Genomic DNA, 15,317 nt, shown 5'->3' on the forward strand with positions numbered 1-15,317 from the left:
TGTATACACACACTTTTCTATTTTTCTAATAATCTTCTGTCGAGCTTATTAAGAACATGACTAATGACTAGGAAACTGGAATTTTGTTGGTTATGTGTGCCTCATGTCATTTCAAAATAAGCATTTTATGTTAGACTCAAGATGTCATGGTAGCCCCATGATGCATTTTTTTTTAAATACATATCCTTCATGGTACAATAGGAACCCTTTAGTAAGTTATCACAAAATGTTTTTCTTATTCTACAATTGTGATTTCATTTATATTTCTCTGCTTCTTAATAAAAAAATAATATGCCCATTTATGGGGAAATTGTGTTACCTAATGTGATACCTTTGGGAACTCATTTTTTATTTTCCTTTCAACAAGACTGATGTGCTACAAATAGACTTTTCTAAAATAGTCAGAAAATGTCAAGAGTTCACAAATTTTGTTTGAATATAATCCATTGTAAAATGGAACATGCAATGAGATTTAGTCATGAGAGCATCTTTATTCTGAAAGAATATAACTTTCTTTTTCCATGGATTTTGATATTGAATGAATTAAGCAAACACTCACCGCCTATCAATATTCATATCTTAAGTTTCTTTAATACTAAAGGCTGTATATGTTATCTTTTTATTGTTTTCAGACAGAGTTGTTAAGTGGTAATATATTTTTTCTTGCATGGGTTTTGATCATTGAAATTATATTTTGAATTAGGGCATTTTAGAACTGACCATTCCAGAAGTTGAAAGAAAGGGGCACCCCAATGCCAGATATTATATTGTCAGTCTTACATGGTGATACTCACCATGGTGGACTTACCAAGGACTTGACTTTTTCCATATTTTAGAGTTTGCTAGTCTTCAAAGATGCCAATGTAGGATGTGCCAGTTATGTTAAGCGTTTTTGCAGAAACTCTCAGAACTGTTCAGATTGCTATCACAATATCTTGGCCTCAGCTTTAACTAAAAAAAAAAAAAAAAAAAAAAAGATTCTAAGCCATCGACCTCTATGTCCCTAATCATCTCTCTACCATTAACCCTACCGAGTTTTTTAAAAAGTTGAATTTCTTCCTTACCTTTTACTTCACAGAAATAGTTTAAAATCTTGAGCTTTATTCAACATCTGGTCACCAAATTAACAAATCTACCTAATGCTGTGCCTAGCCTAACCTTTCCCCCATTCCTCCCTCTTGAAATGAGAGACTAGTTTTACCTCCAATCTAAGCATAATCCTTTTATATTAGTTTAAATCTCAAATCCTGGGCGCCTGGGTGGCTCAGTGGGTTAAGCCGCTGCCTTCCGCTCAGGTCATGATCTCAGGGTCCTGGGATCGAGTCCCGCATCGGGCTCTCTGCTCAGCAGGGAGCCTGCTTCCTCCTCTCTCTCTCTGCCTGCCTCTCTGTCTACTTGTGATCTCTCTCTGTCAAATAAATAAATAAAATCTTTAAAAAAAATTAAAATAAATCTCAAATCCTTCACAATTTCTGGATTCTCAAAGAATTCATTGTATCAAGTACCCTTTCTCTCTTCTGTATCTTCAAGCTTACTCTGTCTACTGAATTATTCTCAGTAGGACTTAAGTATATCGGATATCTGTTTTACTCCATACAAGGAACCAGCCTCTCTTATTCACATAACTTCCTCCTTTCTTCCTTGCCTTTAAGACCAAACTCCTGGAAAGGAATGGATGATTACAGTAACTACTACTTTTTCATCTAATAATAATGAACTACAAACACATCAATAAATCCACCACCAGTTCACTGAACCTCCTCTTTTAGCATTATATAAATATGCTCACTACTACTTCCTTGTTGGAACACTTCTCAGGTATTTCTCCAAAAACTCTGGCTACTTTTTCTGTCTCTTTTGCAGACTCCTCTTTATCTATCCAGTCTTTAAATGTTGATTTCCTCTGTTTCGTTCTAAATTTCAAATAACAACTACATTCGGATCATTCCCAGCTACATATTTACAGCTCAGAACTTGTCTTATCTTTTAAACACATTTATCCACTATCCTGTTAAATATCACTACATGATTGTCTTACTATTCCTTAAATGAATTGTGTAATTATTTCTATTAAGCTTGCTCCTCCTTCTGTATTTCTTTATTTTTGGACAATGCCTACATTCACTAAATGGTCCAAATAAACCAAAAGTAGAGTATTATGTTTGACTGCTCATTCTCCTTGCCACCTTCATCTTTTTAGCCATCAGATCCTGAGGATTCTACCTCCTGAAGCACTTTCAAACATAGCTACTCTAAATCAAGTACCAACAGTTCTCTTCTGCATTGCTACAACTTCTCTTCAAATTGGTCTTTTTCCTCCAGCCTTGGCTTTACTCTTGCTACCTTTATTTCCAAGTTTTCCACATTCTAGCTAGTGTTATCATGCTAAAATCCAAATCTCATTCTGTCATTTGCTAAATTAAGTCTTTGCTGCTATCAGGGAATTATTAAAGATTCATATACAAGTCAAAACCCAACAAGATGAGCTGTTGGACCCTCGTAAGTTTAGGCTTATTATTCCCCCTAAAGTGCATCCACAAAATGAACAATGCTTCCTTCCAGGATTTTCTAGTTTCACAAGGATGAGCACTATCACTCTCCAGCCCCATGTTTTAATAAACATGTCCACTTCTAAATATGTTAATGCCTTCAATCATCAAATCTATCTAATACGGAAACCATATTTATTATCTTATGAGGTTTAAATAGGTAGTAAAATTCTCTGAGAGCAATCTTATTTATCTTAATTCTGAATTCCCGTCGGGTTGTTTTGGGTTGTTTCCCCCGGTACTGCTTGTAAATATGACCTTATAAATTACTTTAGCCAAGCCTCTCTTATAACATAGGAAAACACTGAGTCCCAGAGAAATTAACAGACAGGCAACACAAGGGAAGTTCCTAATTCCCCAGCCATTGCAGTTTCCACTATATATTATTACATATCTAAACATATAACCAAAGCTGATTAGTATTTTGGTTCCTTTGCACAGGATAAATATGTTTAATTTTAAGTGAGCATATCTTTGTATTCTTGATGTTTTACATTTAATTGTGAAAAGAGAAAAAAGCAAACATTTATGAAATACACAAAAAATCAGGTACACTACTGTATACTTTTTACAAGTATGACTGAAATATTTCACCACATCACCAACTTCTAATTCTGTATAAAATTAACTGATTATCTGTGATCGCAAAAGCTTTTTATTGGTTATTCTGTCTTCAGCAACTAAGTTTGTCAGTTTCCAGATATAACCAAATTGAACTAATAATTTTGCAAGTGTCTTTTCTTTCCAGAACAACACAATATATATAATGAAAATTAGTACCATTTAAAATCTAAGTTTCTTTACAGTAACATAAAAAATTTTGTGAGGTGGAAGATAATTTATATTTGAAAAAAATTTCTTCTACTATCTTACCAGTATTTTCCAAAGGAAATATGATATACCTGGGTAATATCAGATTGTTTTGAAAAATAAACCATGAGTAACTTAAAAAAAAAAAAGTCTGGATACTGCTTGTCCCTCATATTGTACAGGAAAAAAATATAAGGAAATGAGAATCTAGGTACTGTGCAAAGATAATTAGAGGAATATGTGTCCTGTTGACTGGCATTAATTAATTATGCTACATCTCTGTGTCTCTTTTTCTGTTTTGTTTGAAAATAAAGGAGGAAATATATGTAGATCAGATGAGTTTCTCTGCAATAATTCCCTTTGCAAACTACATTTCTGGGTGTGTGATGGAGAAGACGACTGCGGAGACAACTCTGATGAAGCCCCCGATATGTGTGGTATGCATTTCACCTGGGTCTAGATTATACTGTCATCTCCAGATCTAACATGCTGGCGTGAAACAATAGAGTGGTGAGGCAAACCACAAAGTCTACCATCCTGGGGTTAGGTAGATACAGATACAGCTTTTATTCAGGTAGTAATAGATTACCCTGCCCAAAGTTGATGATTTTACAGAGATGGCCCCTAAATCTGAATTTGTACATGTCAACACTATTCAAAAGATAGTGTATGGCCTATCTGGGAGGACTTATAGTGATTTAGCTTTTGAATTGTGTGAGGTTCATATAAGGACTCGTTTGGTACCAATTTGTACCAAATTGGTTACTGAGGCTAAAACATTTTTTGTTGGGGACAGATAAGTACATGGACAAAATGTGAATAATAAAATCATGTAGCCCCACAAGTTACCCACCACTGAGACCAATGTCAGGGAGTATATATGGAGATAATATGTAAGTATATTGATAATATTTTAATATGTAAGTATATGGATGTATTTTATTACATAAATATATTAATATACTTAAATATAGCATATATTATTTCTTCATATATGTCCTATGTTATAAATATATTAATATATTTTAATACATATATAGACTTAGGCAGAGAACTGCAATTAGGAGTTATATAACCTTTCAATCTGAAAATCTTAACAAAAGTTATTGCTTCTTCAAATTCAAGTTACTCTTGACTCTTGATAATTGTCAGGAGTGTACTTACGCAACCAGCAACTATAAATGTCTGTTTATATCACCAAGTAAAGGATTTCTTATAGGTAACAAGCATTTTCAATTCCTTCTTCTCATTCTTTGTATCTAATCTTAGTAAAAGTGTATTTTACCTCTAATTTAAAGGAAAATACTCCTATTTTGGATATAATTAAGTAGCACTTCAGGTGAATTAAAGAAGGCATAGCATGAGTGTATATACTTAAATTCTTTGTTCTATTTGGTACACCAAGTTAAAACAATATTTTTTGATAGACAGTGACATTGACTATTGACATTACAATTGAATAAAATATCCAAAGCATAGAGGTAGCTTTATTTTTAAAGGGATTTAAAACTTAAAAATGACAGTCTTTGGAGAGTGTTCTCTGTAGACACAACTAATGAGAGATATAACTTTCAGTTTTAGTTCAACATCGTCTTACACAATGGACTCTAGAAAATCACCAGAGGTTATATTGTTTCTGAATTATAATCCATGGAAAAATATAAATTTACCTGCCAATATCAAGCCAGAGTCAATTATTTTTATAAAGTATGTATATGTATACATATATGTGCATATATATATATATTTTTTTCTCTATTCCACTTTAGCACACAACTAGTGAGTGGAATAGGAAATGGTTGCTAATTAACCATGTGAGGCTCCAGTGTCATACCCCCAGGACCACTTCTAGGACCAGGAAGTGATTCTCAGTGACATGCCACACAGCTGCTGGAAAACCTAAAATACAACCAGCTTGATTCCGTGCATGTTTTTACATTCCCCTAGGTCATCAGTATAAGCATTGAGTCAAGCTCTTATGTACCAGGGACTGTGCTAAGTAACTGGGATAGAAAAAAAAAAGAAAGAAAGAAAAAAGAAAAAAAGAAAAAGAAGAATAGCACATGGTTCTCTTTGACAAGATCTTACTCTGATTGTACTAATCAGATTTTCATACATTATATTTTAAGCAATGGTGGAATTAAGTAAATGTACAGATAAGGAGGAGAGGAATAAGATGAACTCTGCCTAAGGAGAAATTCAGAAAGCTACAGTTTAAACAATCCAAATTAAAAGACAGCATAGGCATTATGCACAGCATGGGAAATAGTGTCATTCATTCATTTAATAAATATTTGTTAGCATAGATACTGTTATTATTTTGGGGAATATAATGATGAGAGATACAGACATGGACCCAAATGTCACAGAACTGAGAATCTAGTGGACTAGGTATTCAAATGATTTAAAAACATATGGTTGAAAATTATGATATGTGCATTGAGGAAAAAGAGGAAGTTTTAAAAGTATAGAACAGAGAGATTTTATTCAGTCTTGGGTTATGGTAAATAATATTTGAGTTTCAGTCTGAGAGATATATTATTGCTAAGCAGGTGAAAGGGATGGGCTGGAGAGAAGGCGGATGACATGATGTAGGCAAAGGAAAATGTAGACAACCCTGAGGCAGAGTGAACCATAACTTATTGGAGTAACTGAAAGATCCCTGTGCTTGGAGAGTACAGGTCAAGGTAGATACTGGTTTAGGATGAAACTGAAGAGACAGAAGAGTCTGGAATCTTGTAAGTCTTCATGGGGAATTTTGGATTTAGCCTAAAAGTAATTAAGAATACTAAATGGTTTTGGGGCACCTGGGTGGCATCGACTCTTGATTTTGGCTCATGTAGTGATTTCAGGATTCTGAGATCAAGCCCTGGGTTGGTCTCTGAGATGGGCATGGAGCCTACTTAAGATTCTCTCTCTCCTTCTCTCTTTGCTCCTCCCCCCTGACCTCTCTCTCTGTCTTTCTCTCTCCCTCTCTATAAATAAATAAATAAATAAATAAATAAATAAATAAATAAATAAATAAAAATTTTAAGAATTGTTTTAAGAAAGAATACTAAAATGTTCTAAGTACAACAGGCATATAGTCATATATATATTTTACACATATTGGAGAGAAAGGGGCAAGGCTAGGTAAGATAATTGCTATACTCTAAGCAAGCCATGCTACTAGCTCGGGTTAAGATAATGATAGCACGTGATGGCAAATATACTTGGAAGTAATTTGAAAAGCGAAATAAAATAGGATTAAATAATAGATTAGATAGATAAGTCAAGGAAGAGGAAGTTACTAAATATAATTTGTAGGGGGTTTGTGCTTGCTCAGTTGAATACATGGGGAATATAGGAAGAGGAACAGTATTGCAAGTAAAGATTAAATGCCTGGTTTGAGATACATTTGAGCAGACATTCAAGTATAGATTTCAGGTAGGCTCTAGATATTTGATTCTAAAGCTTAAAAAGCTGGACTAAAGTTATAAATTTGAGAGTCAGAATAAAATGGGATAATGAATACTATGGACTTTGTAAGATTTAGGCTGGGTGGGAGTAAGGCATAAGAGAAGAAGGAATTTAGGATAGAATACTGAGTGCCACCAAACTTCTACATAAATATAAGCAGCTGGAAGAGACTCAGGTGAGTTACCACAAAATGATTTGAAGGGAAAAAAAGAAAAAGAAAAAGGTATGGCAAAAGAAATACCAAGGTAATGAAATGTATCAAGAAAGATGGTATGGTTCCTGAAAGGGCAGGAAAAAATTGGCTTCAGAGCAGATGAAAACTTAGTTTTAGATAAGAGTAGTCACCCCTTCTCTGTTATTAAAAATACTGACATGAATTGATAGATTATCTGTAGATGGAGGTGGATGTCCAATTATATAATGAAGTGATAACAAATTCACCATCATTTTATTTCATTTTTATATATGCAGTAGGAAGTATATTCATATATAGAATATGGAAGGTTGTTATTTTAGAAAATTTGAAAGGAATACAGATTTAAATTGTTATTGCAAAGGGTAAGAGACTAACATGCTATCTCTATCTGTATTTATATCCATATCTATCTATCTATATATACATGTATATCTGTATTTATATCTATGTAGATACAGATATATATGATTTCCAAGTAATGTTTAGGGCCCATCTGGTATTAATAAATATTCATATTTGTGATGTCACTTGGTCTTGTGGCATGATCATCTGCAATGTTCCTGGTCTTCCCAGAATGCAGACATTGGAATAGCAGATGGTTTTATTCATCTAAGCTTAGGGTTTTGTTAGATAACTAAACGAAAAAGAGAAAAGGGCCAGATAATCCAGATTATTTGTACTATAGTGAGTTTCTAAATGAATTCTTAGAACATATAATAAGTTACCAATAAATATTTGTCAACTGAGTAAACTGAAAGATGGAGCATGGGATCTTATGTCAATGCCAAGGTAACTAAAGACAAAGACACTGGAGAATAGGAAAAGATAGATCTATCAATGGACTAAAGTTTCACCTAAGACAGAAAAAAGGTTTAATGAGACTGGTTGAATTAAAAATTTGGGAAAGTAAGAAATGCTGGTCAGAATTTGTAGCATTCAGATTAGTGACTTTGTAAATGAAGCCATTGGAGGAAACAGTATATCCAGCTGCACTCATGTAGATCAATTAATATTCTTACCTGCAAGCAACACAAAATGTCATTGGCTAAATTAAGAAGAGAAATATATTGGAATCTACCAATCTTCACAACCTTCTAGGATACTTACTGGCTTAGGTTAATTAGAGTAAAATGTTACTGGGTATGAAAAACTCAAGGAGCTAAGAGGTACAGATATTGGTTGGTTTGGTCATGTAGATATTAAAGTCATCTAGGATGTTTAAATGAGTTTGGACAGAGAGCAATAATGATGAAGGAAGATGCTACAGGCATTAGTAAACTGGGGAGAGGAATGATGTTTATAAGGCTAATGAGAAAATAGCAATAAGGAAGATATTTAATCAAATGACTGGCTATCAAAATAATAGGTTTTTTTTCAGTTTATTTTTAAAAATTGAATGTGAAGATATAGTAACAAAGTTCTGAAAGCTAAAGTAGGAAATTAAGGGGTATTTAAATATAACATGAGGCTTGAGAAATTTAAGAGATATTCCTAAAAGATCTGAAGAAGAGGACCTATGCTTGGAGTGGGAACCAGATTTCAATTAAACCATGGAGGTCAGGCAAGAAGGAGTATGGTATATTTAAGAAGCTAATAAAGTAGTATTGCTAGAATATTAAGAGTGACAAGGGATTTGTCTGTAAAAGTAGCATGGACAAAGTAGTGATCAGTCCATTATGGCATGTGAAGTATCTTAAATTTTATTCTGAAAATGCTGGGTAACTATGGAAGAGATGATCAGATTAATGTCTAAGGTGGGTTGTTCTGGTGCCTTGTGGAAGATTTTAGGATGGGCAATGAAATAGAGATATTTAGGATTCTACTGCAGTTTTCTCTGTAAGAGATAGTGCAGAGCTGAACTGTTGTAACTGATATGTATGGAGAGAAGAAGGCAAATTTGGGGATAGTATCAATCGGATTTGTTGACTAGTAAGAGCTGAAGGTCAAAAGAGAAATGCTTTTAGAATAACCCCAGACTTGCAGCTCTGGTGTGCTACTAACTGAACCATGGAAATAACACAAAGCTTATGTTTGGGGAAAAGGTAGTCACAGGGAGGTGATGAAGAATGGAGTTCTGAACTTACTGAATTTGAAATTCCTGAGGGGATATCCTATAATCAATTGTAAGATGCTAGAATTAGATAGTGAATTGAAAGTTTTAAGGGTATAGTGTCAAGTAAATCCATGAGAATAAATGAGAATATCAGCAAAGAATTCAAGAATGAAAAGATCAAGAAACCAAGAAACCACCTGGAGTATTCCACATGTAAAGATAAAGTGTCATGAGAGAGGTTTCCTCCTTTAGGGGTAGAAGTTTTCAGATTAGATAATGATAGAAGGGACAAGGATAAAATTCTCTGGCTTTCACTGTTGTCATTTTAAGTCACACACACCGCCCCCCCAAAGCTACATATACCCACAAAATTTAAACATAAATAACAAAGATCACCTATGTGACTCAAATATATATGTATACATTTGTTTACAGAGATACAGAGTAAGAAAAACAGTTATAGTATTGTTGGGACTTTTTTTTCTTTTCACCGGATGACCTATTTTCAAATTTGGACCTATAACGTATGCGTCCTCAAGCTCTATTCTGTGTGAAATTGCTCTTTTAAATAGCTAAGTGTCCTGCCATGTTGTATAAACTGAAGGCATAAATTAATTTAGTACACCAAGTGAAGTCAGCTAAGATAAGGCATCTGGAAATGAGACCATGAAGTTTGGCTCTTTTTCTTACTTCATTTCATTTCAGCTGTGCACTCTTTTCTGTAGTTAATATAAATAACCAAGATCATAGCTTCTATTTCCACACAGTTTCTAGTACCTACATGAAGGCAATTTCCACAACAAAAGATATTCAGAAAAGCCAGATTATGGATTTGAAAAGAAGGAAACAAAAACAAAAGCAAAAAGCAAAATAAAACGAAACAAAACAAAGAAAGGAAGACAAAAAAAAAAAAAAAAAAAAAAGGGAAGGGGATCGTTCCTCATAAGTCAGTGTACCCAAAGGAGCAGCTTTGATTTTTTTCTTTCCTTTTTTTTTTTTTTCAGCCAAATTTCTTTGCCCACCCACAAGACCTTACAGATGCAGAAATAACAGAATATGCCTGCAGCCTGAGCAAATGTGCAATGGGATTGATGATTGTGGGGACAACTCCGATGAAGATCACTGTGGTGGTAAATCCGTTTAATGTGAAATAATTGATTTAGTGACAGCTACAAGATAATACAATGGTTTTGGGGCTCAAAAAATTACAAAGAAGTATTTTCCATGTAGCATGTCTGAGGGTATTTTTTTCAGACACTTGATCTTCTCACAAAGTATGAAAAATAATCTGCTAACATTCATTTGAATAGTAGAGCTGTGCAGCTTTATCCAAACTCTCTACTAGTCTGTAAATCTCCACTGATGATACACAGTTTATTTCTGAAAATACTGCATGAGAGAAAAAACAGTGGTTTAAAAATGTTCTCTGTTGGGGCGCCTGGGTGGCTCAGTGGGTTAGGCCGCTGCCTTCGGCTCAGGTCATGATCCCAGGTCCTGGGTTCGAGCCCCACATCGGGCTTTCTGCTCAGCAGGGAGCCTGCTTCCTCCTCTCTCTCTCTGCCTGCCTCTCTGCCTACTTGTGATTTCTCTCTGTCAAATAAATAAATAAAATCTTAAAAAAAAAAAAAAAAAAAATGTTCTCTGTTAAACAGCTCCTTGAGGGGAGAGTTTTAGTAAGGAGTTTATGTCTGTATACACAATTCCTTCTTCACAATTATGAAATTTAAAAAAAAAAAAAACTTTTAAAACCAAGGCTTTACTAATGTGTGTGGCAAAATCATCTGATGACAAACCCTGACCTGAACTGGTCTGAAGCAGTTTTTATTACTTTAAGAACAAGGTCTCACTTAGGATGAATATTCAGACATTTTCCAGTGGAAATGTAATGTTACTTATTACAGGGTAAATACAATGTTATTCCTCTAAAAGTCCAGAATTTCCAAACTTTTTTCATTTGGCCAAGAGCTTCAAATAAAGGATTGCGGAGCCATGTTTTTCATAGTGTTTAAATAAAATCTTGAATGTGTTAATGAACTCAAGAAATTTGTTTTGATTCTGTGAAGTACTAATCATTTTTTAATGACTCTATAGGTAAGCTTACATATAAAGCAAGACCGTGTAAAAAAGATGAGTTTAGTTGCAGCAATAAAAAATGTATCCCCATGGACTTCCAGTGTGATCAACTTGATGACTGCGGAGATGGTTCAGATGAGCAAGGCTGCAGAATAAGTAAGTTTAGTTTCTGTTAAAGTGTAGCAACATGCAAGTTCAATTCTCCTTCAACATGACTAAAATTTTCTCTACTGGTGTAAGAAAATATCATTCTTCACAAATATACCTAAGTATACTTTCTTTTTGGTAAGCCCTTACCAATGCAACCTTAGAATGCCACTTAAATTAATATCAGAAAGTATGAGGTGGGAAAGGTCGTTTTCACAGTGAGTACCCTTGTTAGACCTGAATCTGAGATCTTAATATCCAATTGCAGACTTTGTTATCAGCAAGGATATCTATGTCCCTTAATATACTACTTTTTCTTACAAACAATGGTATTTAGTTGAAAAATAATAAAGGTCTTAGTAATTTATTCAGTGTTTTAAGATTTTAATCCATTGCTGAGTTATTCTTAAAGAAGACATCATTGTTTAATTTAGTTGGAGTGTGATGCTATTTGAGTTATTAGGGCTTGGTTATTTTCATGTTTAATGTTTGATATCTCATTTTTCATATTAAGAAAAATAACCAAACTTATGACTCTAATTCAGATTGCTTATAAAAATCATAAAATCCTGCCTATTATGGGGTCTTTCACTTTTTATGCATCTAAGTTGTTCCTCTCTGGGTTGATGAAGCATTACCTCCCACAATATGGCCACATATACCTCAAGGCTAAGGTGAAATTCCACTGGTGTACTTTAATTAATTGTAAAATATTCAAGAGTCAGTGGGGATTAATAACCATTATAATTCTGATAAAGTTTTCATATTTCAAAATAATTTGATATATGTAACTAAAAAACAGATAATTCAACATCTATTTTACAATAATATCCCTCTCATTTATTTGCATTCTAAAATGTTTTCTGGAATGAGAAATAAAGCTATGAAATTGTAATTACTATGCTGGGAATGGCAAATAACACATAGTCTGTTGTAACTTGTGTAACAGCCCTTGACCACTGGAGCATACTGCTCCTCCTATATATTTTCAGGCTAAAAAAGTTTAAGAACTGATGATTTAGCCTACTTGTTTGAGTAACATGGTAGTACCCTTGATTGAATTCCTGAATACTAAATTTAGGTTAGCAATTAATGCCCTCATCTCTGGGAGCTTCTAGGAAACCTTTTGTTTCCTAGAGAAGGATATAGTACTCATACACCGTACCATTGTAATGATAATCTGTCATTAGAAACATTGACACTCGACTTCCTTCCACAAGTAGTGTACTTCAACAGCTGTAAATATCAGCTATTGGCAGTTTGGTCTGAAACTATATTCAGTGTAAATGGGCTCAGATTTTTATCTGCTTCTATACTTTTATAAGAAATCATGACTTAGACAGAAAGAAGGTCATAATCTTATAAATTCAAAAATACTTATCTGTGGAATAATAAATATAATTTCAAGTTAAGAAAAAAGGTAAACTCCTACTTCAGGAATTAGAATTATATTAGTTTTGATGGTATTTTTAAATCCTAGCTCCCGCTGAATATACCTGTGAAGATAATGTGAATCCATGTGGAGATGATGCATATTGTAATCAAATAAAGACATCTGTTTTTTGTCGCTGTAAGCCTGGATTTCAGAGAAACATGAAAAACAGACAGTGTGAAGGTATAGTACATTTCCTCAACAGCTTGCTCTTAAATCTTTAGGTTATAAAGGACTCACAAGGCTGTTAAATTGTGAGATGACATGGGATTGATTTTCATCAGATTGGTGTGTATCTACGGGATACCGTTTTACCTACAAGAGTGAAAGTCCCTGGGGTCAAAAGCCTGTTTGTATGGCTAAGCTAACCATCTCTGAGACTACAAAGCCTTTTCTATAGCAGATTCAGACCTGCAGGAATTTCAATTGTACTGTTACAACTCTGTTTTGAAATGCAAATAAAAAAAATTGCTGGTTCAGGAACTATTGGAGAATTAGAGACATTTCACGAAAGAACATGTTTATAATGACCCATCTCTCTCGAGGTGTGGCATTTGCGGTACTGCAATAGGTAATTCACTTTGAGAGAACTGTGGGCTTTTGTCCTAACACCATGTCTCAAACAGTACTTTATATTATCAAGAATGCCTTCTAAAATTCAAAGACAGGATCTAAAGAAATCTCTATCAACTTACTTGAGATCATTTAAAAATTGAGCATGATAGGATAGCCAGGATCTCATAGTAAATTATAGGTAAATATAATATACATCGAAGCTTTAATGAGAGAGCCATGAAATACAGACTTATATGTACTTACTGACAGTTTCTCCATTAAAATTCATGTTATTGTGATTAGAACCAAGCCTAAATTGTTTAAGGCTGGCTTATCTACTGTAAATTCAAGTTGTAAAATGCTTTCACCCACCAGCTGCCTTCTCTACTGTCCATGTTATTCTTGGATAAAGAAAAGTGATTTTTGCTTTGTGTCAATCAAAAGGAGATTATTGAAATGAATTAATTATATCCACCCAAAAAGGAAAGAAGTATGGCCATGTCATATTTACGTATATTTTGAATTATATACTTGTTTGAATTACCTATGGCATTTTATTTCTCCATTAATATGGAGCACTGAAAACTAACAGCCTTCTCTATATTTTTAAATATATTTTTTAAATATTTATTTATTTATTTTAGAGAGAGCGAGCAGGGTGAGGGGCACAGGGAGAAGGATAGAGAGAATCTTAAGCAGACTCCCTGCTGAGCATGGAGCCCAACCTCAGGACCCTGAGATCATGACCGGAGCCAAAATCAAGAATCAGACGCTCAACCTACTGAGCCACCCAAGAACCCTTAGGTTTTCTCTATTTTAATTTAAGAAGTAAATTATTTCTCAAAGCTATATTATTTCTTTCTTCCCCAGAAACTTTCTATCAATTATATATAAACACACACATGCATACACACAACCTCTTCAAAATTTTAATTTCAATATCATTAATTTACTAACATTTATTTATGAATAATGGGCTGAATTTCCTTATAAACTTAATATTTAAAACTCAAAATTCTCAAAATTTTCTGTATTTTTAATTGTTGTATGTCAAATAAAAGCTGCAACTTCTGTCTTCATTTTAAGTTACTATAAATCCAGTATTCTTTTTGCGTAAATTAGTAACTTCTGCACTCCAATAAAATTTGTATCCTTATTAAAGGAAGCTTTGATAGCAAGGAAAAGCAATTTGATTTGGTACGGAGGAAGGGAAAGACATGACTTTGATTCATAATTCAAAAAATTGAAATGCGTTTGTGCTTTCCCTATATATAACTCAAAAAGAGACTAAGAAATTACTATGTGATGTTAGAGCCAATATGTTTTAATTAGAATATGTAAAGAGAAGACAAATTATAGAAAACAGCAGAGAAGTACAATGGATTAACAGTTGCTGTGTGTCAGGCACTGTTCTATGTCTTGGACATGTGTGAGATTCTTCCATCCCTTACGAAATCTCACAGTATCAACATTAGTGTGTGTGTGTGTGTGTGTGTGTGTGTGTGTGTGTGTGTGTGTGTACTTTTAAGTAATCTCTCTTCCCAACGTGGGACTTAAATACCCAACCCTGAGATCAAGACTCACATATTCTATAAACTGAGTGAGCTGGACCCCCTGGCATTAGTATAGAGATGAAGAGAAAATGGTGATTCTGGCCAATATAAGGCCATGTGAGGGGCCCCAAATTTTTATCAAATCATGTAGATTTTTGCTTATTTTGACTCCATATCAAAGGGAAATGAAAGATCAAATAACATGCTGTTCAAAGTTACAGATGTTAAAGAGTCAAATGTATTTATTGTAATACTTTTTTGATGGCCAGGTGCCAATAAAATGTATTTTGCTTTGTCCCTAGTATGGTATTCACTAACAATACAGCTTTCTTTATCTCTTTATCCTATATTTCAATGAAACACAGAAATAAATTGTCATGAATGCCTAAGTTAACCTTGGGCAAAGTATCATAGTAGACACAAAGGAATCAGAAAGCCTGTGTTTGAGCCTCGCCCCTGTCATTGCAAGTGTCCCTGGGAAAGTCCTGAT

General features: G+C 33.9%; 1 protein-coding gene across 1 annotated transcript in view; it reads left to right on the forward strand.

Moving 5' to 3' along the window:
- LRP1B (LDL receptor related protein 1B) overlaps nt 1-15,317 on the forward strand; it is a 1,982,574-nt gene that overhangs the window by 1,850,277 nt on the left and 116,980 nt on the right. Inside the window, 4 exon segments of the mRNA XM_047722477.1 lie at nt 3,674-3,796; nt 10,072-10,197; nt 11,159-11,296; nt 12,768-12,902. Of these exon segments, the coding sequence (XP_047578433.1) occupies nt 3,674-3,796; nt 10,072-10,197; nt 11,159-11,296; nt 12,768-12,902 (522 nt within the window).

Source organism: Lutra lutra, chromosome 3 (genome assembly GCF_902655055.1).
Source record: "Lutra lutra chromosome 3, mLutLut1.2, whole genome shotgun sequence".
Lineage (NCBI taxonomy): Eukaryota > Metazoa > Chordata > Mammalia > Carnivora > Mustelidae > Lutra > Lutra lutra.